The sequence below is a fragment of the Quercus suber genome, unplaced genomic scaffold (assembly GCF_002906115.3).
Source record: "Quercus suber isolate HL8 unplaced genomic scaffold, Cork oak 2.0 scaffold_257, whole genome shotgun sequence".
Lineage (NCBI taxonomy): Eukaryota > Viridiplantae > Streptophyta > Magnoliopsida > Fagales > Fagaceae > Quercus > Quercus suber.
Genome location: NW_027069713.1, coordinates 484440 through 505187, shown reverse-complemented (window position 1 = coordinate 505187; position 20748 = coordinate 484440). Strand labels below are relative to the sequence as shown.

The following is a 20748-nucleotide window of genomic DNA, read 5'->3' as shown; positions in this document are numbered from 1 at the left end:
CGAATGGAAACATCATCTTCCCTAAAGCGGAACTGGGGACATAGCTCGGATTTTGAAGAATTAAATCAGAGCAAATGGCTGATTAAAGCATCTGCAAAAGGACTAAATATGCACTTGTTGCTTTGAATGGGAGACGGGGTACATTAGAACTTCAAAAGGGAAGACAATCACATCAAACATTACGATTTGAACTTCATATACAGTTTTCCACCAAATTGGATTAACATGTGAACAATTTATATCAAACTAGAGAAGTAAATGAAATGCTAATTGGGAGTGTGTGAGAGAAACACAATTGAGTACAATCACCAAGAGCAACATCCACTGGTTGATGCATCAGATTGTGGGGGTATCTCTTTGAAGATGTTCTTTTTCACTCCAGCTGAGCCCTCAGCCAAGAGACTGGGTGTATCCAAAATCTGCAAATCAACATGATACCATCACATCATCAACACAAGTCATGGATTATTTGTCAAGTTCAAGAAAATATTGACGTAATAAAACAAACTAACCAGTGAATATATTCTTTTTCATACATTATACAACCACTTTTAGTTAAGAATTATCTCTTTCACCACCTTATATTTATTTATACATATATGCAAATTAAAAATGGTGTCAGCAGAGCACCTGGGCACTGAAGGTTCAAGACTTTTAGCAGTACACTTGAAAAAATAAACAAAAAAGCAAAATTTATTGTCACTATGCCCAACTATTAAACATGCCAATGTTATGACATGTGTACAAATCACTTTTCGTTATTTGTTGACATGCTAAGCCATCTTAAACAAATGTCTTTTGAACCAATACTCTTTTCGCTTAGACATCGTAACAAAAAACATGTCCCCAAATGTGCCATGCTATGCCTTTAAAGAAAAATGTTCTTTATATGCTTCCTCGAAGCCCTTAGAAGTTAGAACCTTATTACTTATCTAATCATGAACTTAAACTAGATGGTGCATTTTGCTTCTGTGTAGTCCTCGCACCACTTCTAAAGGCTGATGTATAGGAGGCTTAGAGAATTATTGATGTCAAGTGCTGTGTAAAACTAAAAAAATCAGAAAATAATATCTACCCCAAGAGCTATGCTGACCAGGCATCACATGGGAATAAGCATGGGTCCAAGGTGACACTGCTACTATTAGAAGTTGTTTTATTATTAAACAGCATCTGGATGTAAACAAAGTATATTAAAAAATTATTATAACACCTATAGTCATTTCCAAGTTTCATAAAAGTATGGGATTAAGTTTTCGACCTGGATCCAAATCCATAATGAACTGGTAACCATCCTAGTAATCACAACTGGAAGTGCATTTGATAAAAATGTAAAAACAATGTAGAGCAAAAGGATTTTAGTATTTTGCATACCTTTAACACAAGCTCCTCAAAGCATTGCTCCACATTGACTCGAGTTTTTGCACTACACTCCAAATATAGGCATCCATATTCTCTAGCAAAGTCAATGCCCTCTTTTTTGCTAACAACCCTTTCACTTTCCTGAAAAGAAAGGTAACTTCAATATGCATGACACATTTGATTTAAGTAATTGAAACTTGAAAGAACATGACATCCCAAGAATCCTACAACTAATAAGCTCATAAGACAAGGCAAAGTTGTAAGCTCACAAGACAAGGCAAAGTTGAAAATAACTAAGTATAATAATATGATCACAATAAAAGTACTAGTTTATCAAGAAAAGGATGCTCTCAAGAGTCAAAATAGTTATAAGAGCAAGTTCATTAAAGAATAAAGACATACCTTATCAACTTTGTTGCCAACAAGCATCTTGATGCAATCTTGATTTGTTGAGTACAAGTCAATCTCCTTAGCCCATATATCAGATAGATTTGTGAAAGTTTCTCGCCGTGTTACATCATACACTACAACAGAAAGATTTGTTAGCTTTAGCAATAGCTAAGAACCAATGAAGGAGAAAATTTTCAAAACTCATACAACATTGATCATTCTTAAGGATACAAGTCAATCTGCAGAAGCAGATTCTATAACATCAAACACGATCTTTCAGATTCATTGATTCCCAAGTGACAACATAGCAGGAATTTCTTATTAACCGAACAAAGAGAGAAAATATAACTGAGAGGAATAAAGGAGGTAAATCAACATACCCATTATTATCCCTTGAGCTCCTCTGTAATATGAGCTAGTCAGTGTTCTAAATCTTTCTTGTCCAGCTTCATGATACAAAAATAGAAAAATTATGTCAGAAACAACGCCCCAACAATTCTTTTCATAACTTCATGTGAACTTGGGAAAAAAAGCATGGGAACAAGATATGATAATAATATCCTGTCCTTACCAAGAAAGCATNAATATCCTGTCCTTACAAAGAAAGCATGTATAAGGGTTATTTAGTACTAAGACCAGAAGATATTGGATTCATGACCCACTTATATCATAATTCTTTTAGTTGAAACTTCTCATATATGTAGAAAATGCAAAATTCTTAAATTAATTAATATTGTTCATTTCAGTCTCTTTGAAAGGTGTGATCTACTCTACTATAGGAACCATTACTGCAGAAGTTCAACAACAGCAGAAGCAACAAAAAATTAGTTAGGGTCGCTATATGTATTCTTTTCCGCTAATCTTTTATATAGAAAGTCATACTCTCGTTATTTCGTAAATTAACATGTCCTTTCTCAGTAAACCAAATTTTTTTTTCCATTCCCTCAACTTGAATCAACTCACTCTTTCTCACTGGTGTGTTAATCGCTCTCCTCTAAGCATGACCAACCATCTCAAGCGACTCTCCAACATCTTTTTATTTCACTCTTTCTTGCTGCAGAACTGTAAGTCAATCACAACGTACACGCCCACCAAACTCTTAAATCATTCACATGATTGGGATCTTTAAAACTAGATCATTATTTTACAGAACCATAAAAAATGACTGCCCAATATTTCCAAGATCAAGGACTACAGATCACAAATTCAATTGTATTGTGCATTGAAAATTTAAACATACCTCGGAAACTTAAACAGAAATTTCATTAATAAATCAATGCCAGTTATTAACGTTTTTACTTACTAAACCAATAATTCATAAAAAAAAAAACATATATAAATTTTTTAATAATAATTAAAAAAAAAAAAGGAGTAGATGGGGGAAATGATAAGCAGACCGATGGTAGGAGAGAGATCCTCGAAGGTATTGGAAGTGAAACTCAAGAGGAGCGTGCTTTTCCCAACTCCAGAGTCTCCAATCAGCAACAACTTGAACAGGTAATCGAACTCCGCCATAGTCGAATTTGAAGAAGACGACGCCGTATCCATTCTTATAATAATAATAATATATAAATATCTACTCAACCAATCACCACCACCATCAAAAAGAAAAAAGAAAACAAAGAATTTTGAGAAGTAATTGTTGATAGGGAAAAGAGAAAGGAATAAACAGTATTGGATCTGACTCAGATCATCTGAGGATATTTATTTAATGGTGGTGGGTGTAGTGTAGTGTAGGGAAAGTAAAAAGATTGCAGAGAGAGAGAGAGAGAAGAAAACAGTATAAAAGAAAGCAGAAAGATCTACTTCTACTTGAAGCTACTAAAGTCTTCTTTTCCTCTCCTACTCCCTCTCTTTTTTTTTTTTTTTTCCCACCGATTCATTGCTTTTTTATTGAGTCTTTATCCACTGCTGTGCGTCTGCACCATTGTTTCTTGGGGGTTCTTTTTTTTTTTTGGGACCCCATCGGATCAGTATTTACTTATTTAGGGGATGCACTAAATCCACCAAACGGACTAGACCCAAGACCCAACTTCTCAATTTGGTTTTTTTTGTGAGTTGGGTTGAAATAAGCAGACATAGCTTTGGATTGACAGTTTTTTCCAATCCATTTGACTAACCATAAATTTGAATTTCTTTTATTACTTTTTTATAATTAGTTTTTTAATGAATTTAGCAATATGTAGTATAATTTATGCTAATTATAATATTATAATAATTTATTTTAAAAAAATTTTATATAGTTGATGAAAGCCCACTTTGTTATAAGGCATGATATAAGCATAACCCACTCAAATCATTACATATGGGTTGGATTGGATTAATTTTTACACGTGATAAGTTGGGTTGATAATTTTCCAACCTAACCTAGTACACTTACTCATGTTTATTAGGACTACGGGTGCCTACCTCACTCATGAACTAAACAAGGGCTAGGTTATTCATTTGTAACGAGCTCAACTAAATCAGTTATATTAAAAAGGAAAAATAATTATATATATATATATATATGTGAATTTTAGTTTTTTCATAACATCTCTCTCTCTCTCTCCTACCACCAATCTAAGGATCAAGCCTCCCTCCACAACCGCTGTGCCTCTCTCACTAACCCTCCATTAATATTGGCTTTTGTCAAATACCTTTAACTATTTCTATAATGGCATACAATTTTTGATAAAGTATTATTCAACAAAAAATACTATAAAAAAAAAAAACTTGTTACAACTGTTTGGTCAATTCAATCATACATACATAAATGCATACATACATATATATATATATATATATATATTATTTAAAATTTATACATGTTTTATTACCACCTTAAAAATCTATCGGTCCTCCACCATTTTAACTCATAACTATCCAAATTCATTTATTCATTCAAACTGGCCCTTATAATTGAGTAAAAATTCACTCATTTATTCAGGTCAAAATATATAGTCATCCAATTATAATAATAAATAAATGCGCGTTTATCTAAGTAATTTGAGAGTACAATATTAGGGAATTTCTTCCTCCCGTGTAATAGTAATTTATACTAAAATAGGAGTAATATTTATAGTAACATTGTTAAGAATTTTTTTTTTTTTTTATGGGAACATTGTTAAGAAATTTATAACTCAATCAGCGTCTTTCGAAATTTCCAATAAATTTTTTTAAAGTTTCCAAAATAAATAGGATCCAATTATGATTCTCAAAAAGAAAAGAGGAAAAAAAAAAATAGCGAGCCAATTATACTCCATTGATTCAAGATAATAATAAGTAAATAAATGGTTGGGAATTGTGTTCTCATTATTGGCTAGCCAACAAAGTAAAGAAGACCCATTCAGGTTTTCTCCCTTGTACACTTTGGCTGTTCATTTCATTTTTCCAACAGTAATCCTCCCCAAACTCCAAACGACAAACAATCATCGACATCAAGGTTCGCTTCTCTTCAATCTTCATCCCTCTCCACATTTCCCTCATCCCCCACAAAACCACTCAAACAGAACGACACCCTCATGGCCCAGAAGGATGAGGCTGTTCAAGACCAACTCGCCGACTCACTCAACGATCTCTTCACCAGCGTCTCCACCATGATCAAATCCCAGCTCCAAGTACTCTCTCTCTCTCTCTCTCTCTCTAATTACTCTTTCATTCAATAAAATTTCTGGGATTTATGTAATTTTGGGTTATGATTTTGAATTAATTAAGGGGACGAATAACGAGCTAGAAGTGTTGGAGAAAATGAATGTACATACATACTTACTTATATATAAATAAATAAATATATATATATATATTATTTAAAATTTATACTTGTTTTATTACGATCTTAAAAATCTATCAGTCCTCCACCATTTTAACTCATAACTATCCAAATTCATTTATTCATTCAAACTGACCCCTTATAATTGAGTAAAAATTCACTCATTTATTCGGGTCAGATTATATAGTGATCCAATTATAATAATAAATAAACGCGTACTTATTTAATCCTTCAAGAGTACAATATCGTGGAATCCCTTCCTCTCGTGTAATAGTAATTTCTACTAAAAAAATATATATAGTATTAACATTATTAAGAGATTTATAACTCAATTAGTGTCTTCCGAAATTTCCAATAAATTTTTTTAAAGTTTCCAAAATAAATAGGACCCAATTATGATTCTAAAAAATAAAAGATGAAAAAAAAAAATAGTGAGCCAATTATACTCCATTGATTCAAGATAATAATAAGTAAATAAATGGTTGGTAATTGTGTTGCTCATTATTGGCTAGCCAACAAAGTAAGAAGACCCATTCAGGTTTTCTCCCTCGTCCACTTTGGCTGTTCATTTCATTTTTCCAACAGTAATCCTCTCCAAACTCCAAACAACAAACAATCATCGACATCAAGGTTCGCTTCTCTTCAATCTTCATCCCTCTCCACATTTCCCTCATCCCCCACAAAACCACTCAAACACAACGACGCCTCATGGCCCAGAATGATGAGGCTGTTCATGACCAACTCGCCGACTCACTCAACGATCTCTTCACCAGCGTCTCCACCATGATCAAATCCCAGCTCCAAGTACTCTCTCTTTCTCTCTCTAATTACTCTTTCATTCAATAAAATTTCTGGGATTTATGTAATTTTGGGTTATGATTTTGAATTAATTAAGGGGACGAATAACGAGCTAGAAGTGTTGGAGAAAATGAATGAGAGAGTGGGTGAAGAATACAAAGGGATGGGTGACGTGGCATCTGGGCTGAGGGTATTCGTGGAGCAGTTGAAGTCAAAGGGTGGTAACTTCGACCAATATGTGCAGCAGATTGATGCAATAGAGCAACAAGTGACTGAGTTTGAAGCTGTTGTGTCAATGCTCGATAAGCATGTTTCCCTTTTAGAATCCAAACTTCTTTCTGTTTACCCTCATCCTCATCCTCCACATCCCACTTCCTAATTTTCTACACTTGTTGTTGGGTCTATTTTATTACTCCAATCTTTGTTTTTTAATGTTACTTTCTATTGATTTATTAATGTATTAAATTAGATGCGATATTAATGATTCAAAACGAAAAATCTTGTTACACACTTATATTGCACACTGCGAACACATTCTTTTTGAATTTTTTTTTTGTAAAATAACTCGATTTCAATTAAAATTTGTGAAACAGTGTCATGATTTCACCATTTTAAGCAAACAAGATTTTAGCCCCGTATGATAGTGTGTGTATGGTAAATGTGTAATAAAGAGAGTATGATAATAATAACTCTGATTCAAATGGCCTGTGACCTTATGATCCAGCCGACAATCATATAGTTGGAAAGAATTTCACGAGACAGTCTTATAAAGTGCTCTTCTCACATTTGATCAATTCTACACATACGGGACATCTATATTTGTTTTTGTAGAGTTAGCAAAAACACAAGTCAAAATAAGTGGTGTTTATGAGAAATCTGCACCAAGAAGATTTGAATCCCCATTCTCACCCACCAACCCATACTTAGGGGGCCCAATTGGAAGTTCCTTTAATTTTATCTGGCACTAAATTTGATAATGGCAATGAAATTTGAATGTACTTGAACCATGAAACTTAAGCTAAAATTTTATTTATGAAGCATTTAAAAAGAAATCCATGTCTTCAAAACAACAAACTTCCATGATATCACACATTTGTATCACAATACTATGGGATAATTTCTACTTTCATTTTAAATTAAAAAAAATAAAAAATAAAATAAAAAACCTAAGAGGGAAACAGAGAAGAGACAGAACAGAAAATAATTACAGAGCGCAAAGTTAGGCCTGTATTGTTGCTCTGATATACATTCAACTTATACATCTTATCAATCTATATAATAACAATGTAGTTAGCCCAACTTATATGTAGGTAATCTCTTTTTTTGAGGGAAAGTAATCTCTTTTTCTCATTTCATCTTTTGTCGATGACGTCCTCTGTAACCAAGAGACCAACTCCTTCTATGTCTAGCTGAATTTTTTGACAAGTTTTGAAGCATCATAGCACGTGTTTTACCATCTGGTTGAAGACCATGCTCACGCATTTTGGTGTACAGATTCTTTGCAGAATCAATCTTGCCCCTTAAGTACATTCCTTGAATGACAGCATTATAAAGAGATACATTTGGTGCAGCCCACTGCAAAGGAAACAAAAATCAGTACGCCAGCACACTCAGTTTCAAAGGTCCATTTCTCAACCAAAAAAAAAAAATCAAAGGTCCAAACAAAGTATAAATGCAGTAGCATTAACAAAAAATTCACAGGTTTATAACCCACAAGGATGACCATTTAGCACAATAAATGCAACGTAATGTGTGTGACTTTAATAATTGCGCTGAAGAGGCACCACTCAACAAAATCATTTACGACACAAGCTCTCTTCAAATGGACATTAGAGTGAAAAAAGAAAAGAGGGGGGGGGGGGGTGGGGGGGGAAGGGGAGAGAAGAAGTGACTGCATTTTGGACAATTCAGCAATGTAAAATTTGTGGTTGATATAAAATTTTGAAAAGAGAAAATATTTTCACCTCCCATATTTGTTTGTTAATTCCTTATTACAACAAATTGAATTCAACTGAGATAAAGTTAAATGACCAAAACATGTCAACAAAATAAAACTTACATTTAGGATTTCCTCCACTTCATCCCAAAGGGATCCCCATATGCAAGCTCTTAACAATGACAGATGAGTAAATGTGTCTGGATTGCATTTTTGGTGAACCATGTGCTCATACACTTGCAATGCAACTTTTGGCTTCCTTGCAATCTCACAAGCACTAATGACAAGATTATATGATGTAGTTGGAATTGAGAGCCCAAAAGCTTCCATTTGCCACAAAAGTTGCAGCGCTCTATCCCATGAACCAAGCTTTGAGCAAGACATTAAAGCAGTGTTGTACAAATGTAAATTCAATTGAGAGCCTTGATCTTTCTTAATGCTGTCAAAGAGCTGAAGAACATCATCATGTCGATCTGCATTATATAGAGCACCAAGTAGAGCATTCCATGTGTATGCATCTGGTGAATGACCCAAAGATGTTGTGATATCAAAAACCTCAAATGCTAGTTTGACCTCCCCAGCTTTCGCAAGAGAGTTAATCAATGCATTACAAGCAATTAGGTTTGGCTTCAAGCCACCCTTCAACATATCTTGAAAGACACTAAGTGCCAAACTCCACTTTCCCTCCTTTGTGCACACACTAATTATAGCTTGCTTTGTATCATTCCCTGCTTCAAATCCGTTCTGAACCATCTCACTGTAAGCATCAAGAGCCAGCTCATTTTGACTGCAATGAACAAAATTGCTAATTAATAGGCAATAAGTAACTCGTGTTGGACAGCAGCCATTTGCCTTCATACTTCTCCAGATCCTCTCAGTTTCAATACCATTGTTAACTTTACCGCATACTGTTATCATAGTGTTATATGCAATTGCATCAAAATCCTTCTTCACTTCACATTCCCCAAGCATTTCCATAAGCATTTCAAGGGCAGTATCGCTACCCTGAGAATTCGCAACTGCTTTAAGTACTAAGCTATAAGTGTGACCTGTAGTTATCTTCTTTGTCTTCAAAAACTCAAAGACTCTCAACCCATCATCAGGCTGCCCATTCCTAAAAAGGCATGATAAAAGAGAGTTACAGGCATGTAAACTAGGACAAAGACCTGATAATTCCATGGACCTAAATAATTCCAATGCACTTCTAACCTTATTGGTTCTGCTAAGCACCAAAAGTCGCTCTGATAACAACTCTTCATTTGTTTCCTCTAGAAAATGTACCCTACTTTCATTCGCAATCGTCATCCTGTTTGGAAATTTTGACTCAGTCTGGCTAACAGGAGTAGGACTAGGTTCAATATCCAAATCCTTGTGATTTGCGACATTTCCCCAAGGAGGCCAAATCTGCTCAACAGAATATTCTCCAAATCCCTCATCTCCTTCAATCAATTTGTTTTCTTCCTCCTTTTCACAATCCACACCAACATCAACACTTGCAACCATGTTCACAACAATGCGTGATTTATCCACCCTCAACAAACTGATATTTGGCATCTTTGGTTGCCACATGGAAATTATGCCCAGACCAGGCATTATGACACACCGACTATTTGAATTTATAGCTGAATTAACATATATACAACAATGAAAATGCCGATTGTGGATTTTACAGAAGTAGCTAGTTGGAATATATGGGTAATATTGGCAAGAAAAACAATTTGATAAAACCATAGCAGAATTCAAATTCCTCAGCATTTCACGCATAACTGGGCCCTGAAAAAGGAAAACAATGGTATTAAATGGAGACTCTTTAACCAAGAGAAGCTACTTGAGATAACAGCTAACCTTTTAAAGCATAAGTTAAGGATAACTCAAGCCCTCAAGAAACGAAAAATATATTATCCTGTCCCAATAAAATTCCTATATTCTAAGTGCTGGCTCACAATCCACAACACATAAATTAGAAGAATATTTCATTAAGTTGTAGATAAATTTTGGGAGGTAGAGGCCTAGCCCACTCCGGCTCATGATAATGCTTGTGAATATTATTGCAATTTTATCTATGGGCAATTCCTCTTTTATTTCTTTTTCTTTTTTTGCCGCGGGGGGGGGGGGGGGGGGGGGGGGGTTTTTTTTTTTTTTTTTTCCAATATCCATATCTATCATTTGACTATGTTCACATATATGAAAAGTATACATCCCATTAAAAGAAGATATTTATAGTTGCATTAGATACAAAAAAGCTGCAAAGCATGAACTTAGTAGTAGGAGATATGGACTTTCTTAATGCAACGGAACATAGCAGATACATCCATTCATAAGTTGAAGTAATAAAATGATGTTATGAAACTTGAGTATTACTTGCTATTTATTGATATTCTATGAAGACATCAAGTAGTAAGTTGTTTCTTACGATTTTGTGCTTCTATGCTAGGACTAGAATCTCGATCTCTTAAAGGTTCACCTTCATCTCTTAATTGGTGTGCAATTGCAACATGGTTGTTAGAATTATGATTAAATGATTAAATTCACCATTTCTTAAAAGCTTATGTTTTTGGGACAATCGGTAATTTAACATGGTATCAGAGCAGGAGATCTTGAATTCGATCCCTGACTTTACTCTACCTCCCATTTAAAATGTTAAGTTCCTACTTGTTGGGCCTCAACTTATTTTAGGCGAATTTTAGGCCCACAAGTGAGGGGGAGTGTTAGAATTTTGGTTAAGTGATTAAATTCACCATTTCCTAGGAGCTTAAGCTTTTGGAACAATCGATAATTTAACAATGGTCATTTGGTAAACTCAGACAGCTTCATTCAATTGGCTGGCTTTATCTATATGTTTATTAAAAAATAATACTGGGCTCACAAAATGTTAAATCTATGTCATTTTGTGTCCAACATATAATGTGAACTACTCAAGTGTGAATTGCATGTCTTATAGCACATGTATGACACGATCGAGCTAAAGTTTAGTACTATTCGGAAAAGTGATTTGCATTACTTTAGTAGCATTGAATAGGTTTTTTCCTTTTAAAAGAACCTATTGTGGCAAGCTACAACTTGACCTCACTGTGGTGTCTCTCATGTTGAATAGAAATCTTAGACCAAATTATGCAACTATTATGTAGAAGGGAAATCCAGTATCACAAGCATGTTTGTGTTCTGAGATTTGAATAAAATGATCATATGTTTCTTTATGCTAAATAAAATGCTAACAAATGAGTTGATCTATAATCTTCACCCAAAATGGAACTTCAAGCAAGAGAAAACAACCATTATTTGCACAAGTACGGATTACCTCCAGGAATTTCCTATAAAACCAAGTATCTATATTTATTCTGTTTATCAGCTGGGTTATGGAAACTACAATAACTCTCAAACTACATGGAAACTAAGTAAACCAAAGTACCAAACACAAACAACATTAGAACAAATTAAATAGAAGCATGGCCAAAAGTTATCTGGACAAAGCAGAAACCAATATTACAAAGAGTGTTCTTAAAATATTTCAAAGAGCAGAAACCAAACATAGCCTTTTGCAAGGTATGGGAGAGGCGTTTGATAGGCAAACTTACCCCAAATTTTGGAAGGGTTGGTTTTTGGATTGAGCCCACATTACATCAGTTGGGTAGTTGGGCACTTTCCATTTCAACAAGGTCCAACCTCTACAAAGTAACAAAAACAATGAAAGTTAAACAGCAAATTACACACACACACACACACACATTAGAAATAAAAAAGAAACATAGATTAAAATTCATCATACTTGAAAATGTAGTGAAAAAGAAAATACGATCAATAACAGTTAACCAAGGATCTATGACCTATTACCAAATGATTTAATGTGTTTTCATATTGTCTTATACTTGTGTTTAGTCAAATATGCTCAACTTCTACACCCTATTTGGATATTGCAAATGGTTGTATGTCAACCTAAAGATAAAAGAATTTATTATGAACTCAGAATGTAGCAAACAATTAAGAAAAAAAATTCTTTTTTTAACTAGAAAAATGACGTCCTTTTTTCAATTACTTCAAAGGGAACCTGTGATGAAATGAGTCAAAACAATCAGTACAGTTTGATTCTCAATGAACACTCATTTACACTAGAAAGCATATCAATATAGCTTTCAAAATTTTAACATACAAACAAACTGATAGTTAAAATTAATGAAACCATCTGGACCAACTTCATAAATACACCCAATTAGTTTCAAAGCTTGTAAGAGACAATTTCACAAACACCTTCCATGCGATAAAAATCAACATTTGAACTAACTTTAAACAGACACCTACTGCCAAGCCTATAGAAATTCTTGCATTTTATGTGCAAATAAAGCAGTAACACACATGACACACCCATAAGCATTGAGGAAGACAAGAACTAAAGGAGAGAGAGAAAAAAGAATGTTACTTGCTGCAAGAAGTTGAAGTTAGGTTGCTTTGGGCGAGGTGAAGGCTTGGGGTTGATGGAAAGGGTGTGGTTTGAAAGAGAGAAACCGAATAACTAACAACGATTTTTATGAACCTCGTAAGGTTATTTTTTGGGCCCAACTTCGGAGCTCGTTTGCTTAGTTCACAACTCTTTGACGCTCTCAAGTCTCAACAGCCTCGTAGCCCTAATAAACAGAGTTAAAGGCCCGATAGTACGTTTCATATTATCCATTATGGTCATGTAGAGACCTTCTTTTTTTTTCTTTTTCTTTTTTTAATCTAAATAAGAAACATTGTAGCTCAATTGAGTGACGGATACTTTAAACTCCTATTCATGCTTCCACAATTTAGCTTTGGTTTTCCTCTCTTATTTTTAGTAGGATTCTCTCTCTCTCTCTCTCTCTCTCTCTCTCTCTATATATATATATATATATAGGGCTAGGATCAAGTTACACATGGTGTAACTCTAAGCAATATTACACCACTTAATATTTTTTAATTGGATGCGAATATTAACAAATCTACCGTTAGATTGCATTATCTTTGTATATTTTTTATGTTTGCAAAATTTCAAAGTAATCAAAAATTAATATCTATGTTATCAATTAATAGTTAAAATTCAAATTTTTGTAGTTTAAAATAATCCATAAAAGATGAATTTATGGATTAAATGGTAAATAGCATTCGATTGATATGAAAATTAGCATGCATGTTAACAACATATAGAATATGTAATTTAATAGTTGGATTTTCAAAATATTAATTCAATAACAAGTTAGTAGGTGGTATAACATTGCTTAGAGTTATACCGGATGTAACTTGAACCCAACTCATATATATATATATATATATATATATTTCAATAATTGATGGTTAGGGGATTTGAACAGAAGATATATACATTAAAAACATTTGGATGTGCAAATCAATTGATTTATTAGACTCTTGACATAAGAATTAAGAATTATCAAAAACAATGAAAATTAAATGGCAACTTATGGTTTCTATTTATAATTTTTTGGAGTATAAGATGTTTGGACAAATAGCAATGATAGGTGTGTTCCAATTTTATGGCTATGATTAGGGGTGTTAAATGGGTGGGTTTGGGGTAGGCATAATTGGGTTGGATATATAAAATCCATTCCCCCATTAAAACTCATTTAGCTAATTACTTCTAACCCAAACCCAACCCAACCCAATCCAATTATAATGGGTAAACCCCAACCCACCCAATTATCAAAATTATCAAAATGCCCATAAACACAGTAACAGCTTAGGCACAGGAAAATAGAGGAATAAGATAAGAAAAAAAATAAGTGATCATCTCTGGTTGCTTCCATCTCAACTCAATTGAGCTGAGAAAAAATCAACCATTGAAGCCCACTGTTTGATTGCCGAGAAAAAAAAGAAGAAGACAAAACCTCAATTCCTTAAACTTTCTCGGAAACCAAACAGAGGACAACGATGGCCAGTAATTACAAACAAACACAGAGAGCATAGTACCGATAATGGAACACCATATCTTCAAAACAAGTTGGACAGGAGAGAATGCACAGTTTGTTTGGCAAAAAAAAAAAAGTATTCCGAATTTTAATTTCTATATTTCCTCAAAATCAGAAAAAAGGTAATCCAAGAAAATTCAAAGAAGAAATTTGAATGGTGCAAAAAGATAAGCTTTCTTTTCCGACTACGCTTTCATTTTCTCAGCCTCCACGGAAATGAAAAGAGAAAAATCATCAAAGAGACGTTTAAACAGACACATGAGCTTCAGTGCAGTAAAACTTAGGAAAAATGAAAACAAGAACAGAAATGAAACGAAACGATAACATAAAGCCAGAAAGATAAGCATTCTTTCTCGGACTCCACTTTCCTCTTTGTCTTTTTTTTCTCGGGAACCAAACGAAAAACTAAGGGAAGAGAAAAAGATTACTGGAGTGTCGAAAGAGAGGCAGCATTCTTGCTTGTAGATGCAATTGGTGGGCTCCGACTAACAGTGCAAAGTGGTGAAAAAGAATTAAGGGTGAGTCTGGTTTAATTTTTTGAAACTGTGTTTTTTGAAAAAAGTGGTGGTTTTAAAAATTGTGGTTTAAAAAAAAAAAAAAAAAAGCATTTAGTAAAAACTATCAAAAAAATGTTTTTTTTAAAAATCTGAATGTTTAACAATATTTATCAAAATTGTTTTTTAATGTGTAAATTACTAAAAAGGACAAAATACATACTCAGTTGAACCACTCTGTTTTGAAATGTGTATGGATAACCCATCAATTTAATTTGCAAATTAGAGCGCAAGTATCTATAGGGAAACAATTTGATTTGTTAAGTGCAACCTCAACTCAATCAAGTTTTCACAGTGATATTAGGAGTTGTGCTAGTGGGAAAGAAAATGCTACTTATACGGATTTTTGTCTTGACAAATTAGAAAAGTTATAATAGCACAAGAAATATTTGCTAAGAATCAATGCAATTTGAGTAGCCATTACGAAAAAGCCATTAAAATAAAAGGGCTTGATGAGTCGATGCTTTTTTTTTTTTTTTTTGAGAACCTGATGAGTCTATGCTTACATATGTATTTGACTATGTAATTCAGGATGAGTAAGTAATTAAGTCATTCATGTTGAAATTTGCTAGAACCTATTGACGATAGTTGAGTATTTCTACAAGCAAAATATTTGAAATTTGATAGTAATGGTTCATTTGTATTAGGATATGAAGAAAATATTGTATTAATTTTGAAGATAGCTTTCATTGAAGTTTGAACTATATTGACCATCTAGATGGTTTGATTTGTTGAACTTAACTTTATCTAATTTGGCTTGTTGAATTATTTTAGATGGTTATGTATTTTGTGTGTGTGTGTGTGTGTGGGGAGAAAGAGATGGTTATGGAGATTATCTAATTTTGAAGTATTTTGGATGATTGATTAGTGTTTTTTTTTGGAGGGGAATGATGATTGATTAGTTGGTTTACATTATATTCATGTTATGAATGAAATATTTATTTCATATAATTATTTATAATTAATTACTTATAAATTATAAGGAATACTAATGATTTTCTATGCCAACTAAATAGTCAAAAACATTTTCAGCTCATTGTCCGTGTCACAACCAAAAGCTAAAAAAAATAGTCATTTAAAAAAAAAAAGAGTTTCCCACTAAAACAAATAGAGTGCAAGAGTGGGTTTGAATGGTCTTATTTTCATTTTTCTTATTTTATTTAATATAAAGGTTGTGTAAAAGTATAACTTAGAAAAAGTGAGGTCTTAGAAGATTGTGTATAAATTAGTGGTAAAAACAAACTAATATTTTAAGCAAAAACAAACAACCCTTATATAAAAATAGACTAAAATACACGTTTGACCTTTAAAGTTTGAGTTGTTTTTATTTTAGTTCTTGAAATTTGAGAATTTTCATTTTAGATTTTAGTTCATTATGTTTGATTCAATTTTCAAAATTTTCCTTCCATCCATCTCCAAGAGTGATATGATCATTAAATGCCAATAAAACTATTTTCTCTCTCTCTCTCTCTCTCTCTCTCTCTCTCTCTCTCTCTCTCAAATTAGTAATAAGAGATCAAATGAATGATCATTTTGGAAATGTAATCAAACTCAATGGACCAAAAGGAAAATCTCAAACTTAAGGGACTAAAACAAAAACAACCCCAACTTTAAAGGTTAAAATTATAATTTAAAATTCTAATTAAATTATGTTTTCAATCAAAAAAAAAATTTACGGTCTAGTCTTTTTTATATTTTGTATTTTAAATACTTTTAATTAAATAAATCTACTATATAATAAAAAATGAATCTCGTAAATCGTAATTGTACCAAGTCACTATCTTTTGTATGCAACATGTGGCTACACCCTCTTTGTCCCAAGTGGCTAGCCTTTGTCAAATGTAAATTACACAATTCTATTATCGTTTGAGATGATTCAAATTAAAGCCTAACTTTTTAATTAAATCATTAACTCTTTAAATCGTTTCAATTTACATCCTAAATGAGTCTATTTTTTTTCCTAAATGGGTCTATATAAACTAAAAGTCTAAAAGTAGCAAAATTCACACAAATTCTAACTAAAATCTATCTCATCATTAGAAAAAAAAAAAAAAAAACAACAAAAAACCTCATTCAATGTGAGACTATAAATTTTTTTTCATTGTATGAGAATTAGTTTTAGTCACTTAGTTATTATTACTAAAAATTTACAATAAAATTGCATATTATGTAAGGTCATGCCCAAATAATACTATGTATCATATAGTTACTATATAATAAAATTTGTCAAGTGAACCCCTTCTATTTCTACTTATGTCATTGTGATGCATTATAAAACAAGATTGGGCTTTCCCATAAAGAAATAGTATAAAAAAAAAAACAATATTGGGCTTTTAAACTCTGTAATATGGGCTAGAAACCTCTACATGCTTCCCATGATTTTTTTTTTGGATAGGAACATGCTTCCCATGATTGTTTTCTTCTCCCGCACGGCAGCACCTGGGCTAATCGTCAAACCATCATGATCATCATGACAAAGAATAACCATCATGATCTTGGGTCGTTATAATTACAAAAAAGAAAAAAAAGAAAAAAAAAAAAAAAGAAGGCAGATTGGAATTTCAATTTTCATTTTTTCTATGACCACGAAGGTCATCTGGGGTTTTTAATTTTTTTTTTTTTAAGTTGACTCTCTCTCTCTCTCCCTCTCTGTAATAAAAAAGCTGAAGACACCAATTGGTTTTTTAGTGTAGGCGAAAATTGAACTCCAGATCTCTTATACAACCATCAAAGACTTTACCAGTTAAACTAAGTAGAACCCACACTTATTAATCAGTTGGTTACAAGGCGGAACTTCTTATTTATTTATAATTGTTATTACAAGGAGCAACATGCACATTTGGTTCCTAATTATCTTATTTTCGGTCAGCAGACCCAAGGTCCAAAGCCAACAAACACCATCATATCATATGTCATTGGCCATTCCAATAAAACATCCAATAATTCATTCAGGAAATAAATTTAAAAAAATGCTGTCAATTCAAAAGAGGCCAATTCAGCCAAAAAAAGAAAAGAAGAAGAAGAAGAAGAAGAAGCTAAAATAGCAAACAGAAGAAACCTAATAATATACCAAAAAAAAAAAAAAAAGCAGCAACGTTTGAAACTGATTAGTAATATTAATGAAAATTAAAGTACATATATATAACTGTTATGTAGTTTGTCACGGTATTATTATAAAAAATAATAAGAATGCCCGAGGCTATTACATAAAATAGAGTACAAAAACATTTTAGACCCAATTAAACATGATATTGCTCAAGTTGAACATCCCTGGCCTTCAAAGGAACATACTCCCCTAGATAAACTTCAAGATGATCCGAGAGGGCTGACTTGTCTATATTTTCATGGTGGTAGGACTTGCAAACGAAATAGAGCACTGTCTGAACCACAAGCCCAAAGAGAAACAAATTGAAAAGCAATAAAGAACAAAGAACCCCAAAGCCTACCCTACTCACTATGCCCAATGATGCACCATGCACAACTAGATTCTCAAATAAACCTTGTATGATTGCGAATGAAAAATTGAGCTTCAAAAATACCAAAGCAGTCACACCCATCTTTCCCTGTATAAGTGCCTTGCTCTTAATCATGGCCCCAAACCCATAAGTGTCTTCTAACACGGTCACAACGCTAGCCAATTGCCAAACTATGGTCAGGTACACAAACCCCACAAGGAACAAGATTATAAGAACAACTGATATGGAAAAAAAAGCCTTGGTTGACCCAAATCCAAGTATGCAAATAACGAGGACCACAAAAGCCAGAATGTGGTAAACGAAGAAGAATAGGTAAGAACACAAAAACGTGGCCATAAGCCTCCTCCAAACCTTGGGGACAACACTCATAACCTTTTTGAAATCGACTTCACGGCCTGTGTAAATACATGCAATGGTGTAAACCACAGCTGAGGTAGAGAGGAGTGAAAGGATGAGGAGGATAGTGAAGTATGCAGCTTTGAAAAGCCAATAAGTGGTCCATTCTGAGGAGAGAACATCGGAGACTTTGTTGTATGTAGGAGACCCAGCTCGTGTATCATCCAAGACAATTTCGTTGTGGACGATCTTTGAGAGTAAAACCTCAGATACTTCCATATGAACCAGGAAGATTACGGACAGAGGAAGGATTAAGACCAAGCTGATTTGGCCTAAGAGTCTCCTCCATGAGTACATGATCTTGAAAGCTTCTTTGTAGATACCAAAGAGACCGAGAAATTGCATCTCTTCTTGTTCCCTATCCATGGTGTGCTAGCTAGAGCTTTCTTCAATGGATTATTTGATTTCTTGTTGGAGGGGATGAATAAACTAGGAGAAGAGATGGAAGTGAATTATGAAGAGGAGAAGATAATGGTATATAACATTGGAGCGGAATTGACTTTGTGAACTGTGATACCAAACTACCCCTACTTTCCAAATGAACTAGCCAAGGTCCGCTTTTTATATTAATCATGGGAAATTAAAAAAAAAGAAAAAAGAAAAGAAAGAATATATATATATATATATATATATTATAATTGTATTATGTGGTGAGGAGCCATTATTCTTAAATGAGTGGCCCGTCGAGTAAATAAATATGTTTCGNAAAAAAAAAAAAAAAAAAAATGGAAAAAATAAAGAAAGAAGAAGAATCTAAAATAGCAAACAGAAGAAACCTAATAATATACCAAAAAAAAAAAAAAGCAGCAACATGTGAAACTGATTAATAATATTAATGAAAATTAATGTACATATATATAACTGTTATGTAGTTTGTCACGGTATTAATATCAAATATGATAATAATGCCCGAGGCTATTACATAAAATAGAGTACAAAAACATTTTAGACCCAATCAAACATGATAGTGCTCAAGTTGAACATCCCTGGCATTCAAAGGAACATACTCCCCCAGATAAACTTCAAGATGAACCGAGAGGGCTGACTTGTTTATATGTTCATGGTGGTAGGACTTGCAAACGAAGTAGAGCACTGTCAGAACCACAAGCCCAAAAAGAAACAAACTGGAAAGCAATAACGAACATAGAACCCCATAGCCTACCCTACTCACTATGCCCAATGATACACCATGCACAACTAGATTCTCAAATAAACCTTGTATGATTAAGAATGAAATATTGAGCTTCAAAAATACCAAAGCAGCCACACCCATCTTTCCCTGTAAAAGTGCCTTGCTCTTAATCAAGGCCCTAAATCCATAAGCGTCTTCTAACACGGTCACAACGCTAGCCAATTGCCAAACTATGGTCATGTACACAAGCCCAACACAGTACAAGATCCCAAAAACAATGAATGCCTTGGTTGACCCAAATCCAAGTATACAAATAAAGATCACAACAGCCACAATGCTGTAAACGACGAAGAATAGGCCAGAATAGAAAAACGTGGCTATAAGCCTCTTCCAAACCTTGGGAACAACACTCATAACCTTTTTGAAATCGACTTCACGGCCTGTGTAAATACATGCAATAGTGTAAACCACAGCTGAGGTATAGAGGAGTGAAAGGATGGGGAGGATAGTGATGTATGCAACTTTGAAAAGCCAATAAGTGGTCCATTCTGAAGAGAAAACATCGGAGACTTTGTTGTATGTAGGAGACCCAGCTCGGGTATCATCCAAGACAATTTCGTTGTGGACGATCTTTGAGAGTAAAACCTCAGATACTTCTATATGAACCAGGACGATTACGGACAGAGGAAGGATTAAGACCAAGCTGATTTGGCCAAAGAGTCTCCACCATGAGTACATGATCTTGAAAGCTTCTTTGTAGATACCAAAGAGACCGAGAAATTGCATCTCTTCTTGTTCCCTATCCATGGTGTGCTAGCTAGAGCTTTCTTCAATGGATTATTTGATTTCTTGTTGGAGGGGATGAATAAACTAGGAGAAAAGATGGAAATGAATTATGAAGAGAAGAGAATGGTATATAATATTGGAGCAGGGATATAATTATAGAGAATTGACTTTGTGAATTGAGATACCAAACTACCCCTACTTTCCAAATGAACTAGCCAAGGTCCACTTTTTATA

The 20748-nt window shown here is 33.6% G+C and overlaps 5 protein-coding genes across 6 annotated transcripts; 1 reads left to right on the top strand and 4 right to left on the bottom strand.

The window, feature by feature from the left end:
• Positions 1 to 96: 96 nt before the first annotated feature.
• LOC112035385 (ras-related protein RABC1) lies at positions 97 to 3583 on the bottom strand. Its single transcript, XM_065781116.1, has 6 exons — positions 3143 to 3583; positions 2709 to 2711; positions 2130 to 2257; positions 1762 to 1883; positions 1372 to 1500; positions 97 to 419 (listed from the first exon to the last, which is right to left on the bottom strand). Exons 1-6 carry the CDS (start codon positions 3295 to 3297, stop codon positions 306 to 308), a joined length of 651 nt encoding a protein of 216 aa, XP_065637188.1. The 5' UTR covers positions 3298 to 3583; the 3' UTR covers positions 97 to 305.
• A 2419-nt stretch (positions 3584 to 6002) lies between these two features.
• LOC112035206 (biogenesis of lysosome-related organelles complex 1 subunit 2) lies at positions 6003 to 6775 on the top strand. Its single transcript, XM_024068037.2, has 2 exons — positions 6003 to 6304; positions 6396 to 6775. Exons 1-2 carry the CDS (start codon positions 6209 to 6211, stop codon positions 6675 to 6677), a joined length of 378 nt encoding a protein of 125 aa, XP_023923805.1. The 5' UTR covers positions 6003 to 6208; the 3' UTR covers positions 6678 to 6775.
• Positions 6776 to 7307: 532 nt separating this feature from the next.
• Positions 7308 to 12891, bottom strand: LOC112035411 (pentatricopeptide repeat-containing protein At3g29290). Of its 2 annotated transcripts, XM_065781114.1 has the most exons (4): positions 12649 to 12891; positions 11810 to 11899; positions 8358 to 10007; positions 7308 to 7873 (listed from the first exon to the last, which is right to left on the bottom strand). In XM_065781114.1, the coding sequence occupies exons 3-4, from the start codon at positions 9996 to 9998 to the stop codon at positions 7646 to 7648; spliced, it is 1869 nt and encodes a 622-aa protein (XP_065637186.1). In that variant the 5' UTR covers positions 9999 to 10007; positions 11810 to 11899; positions 12649 to 12891; the 3' UTR covers positions 7308 to 7645. The 2 variants fall into 2 exon arrangements, with proteins under 2 accessions (XP_065637186.1, XP_065637187.1); XM_065781115.1 differs by lacking the exons at positions 11810 to 11899; positions 12649 to 12891 and having other exon boundaries at positions 8358 to 9348; positions 9444 to 9618.
• Positions 12892 to 17963: 5072 nt separating this feature from the next.
• LOC112013152 (uncharacterized) lies at positions 17964 to 18962 on the bottom strand. The gene has a single exon (XM_024045534.2). It carries the CDS (start codon positions 18960 to 18962, stop codon positions 17964 to 17966), a length of 999 nt encoding a protein of 332 aa, XP_023901302.2.
• Positions 18963 to 19551: 589 nt separating this feature from the next.
• Positions 19552 to 20535, bottom strand: LOC111986330 (uncharacterized). Its single transcript, XM_024017961.1, has one exon. It carries the CDS (start codon positions 20533 to 20535, stop codon positions 19552 to 19554), a length of 984 nt encoding a protein of 327 aa, XP_023873729.1.
• Positions 20536 to 20748: the final 213 nt, after the last annotated feature.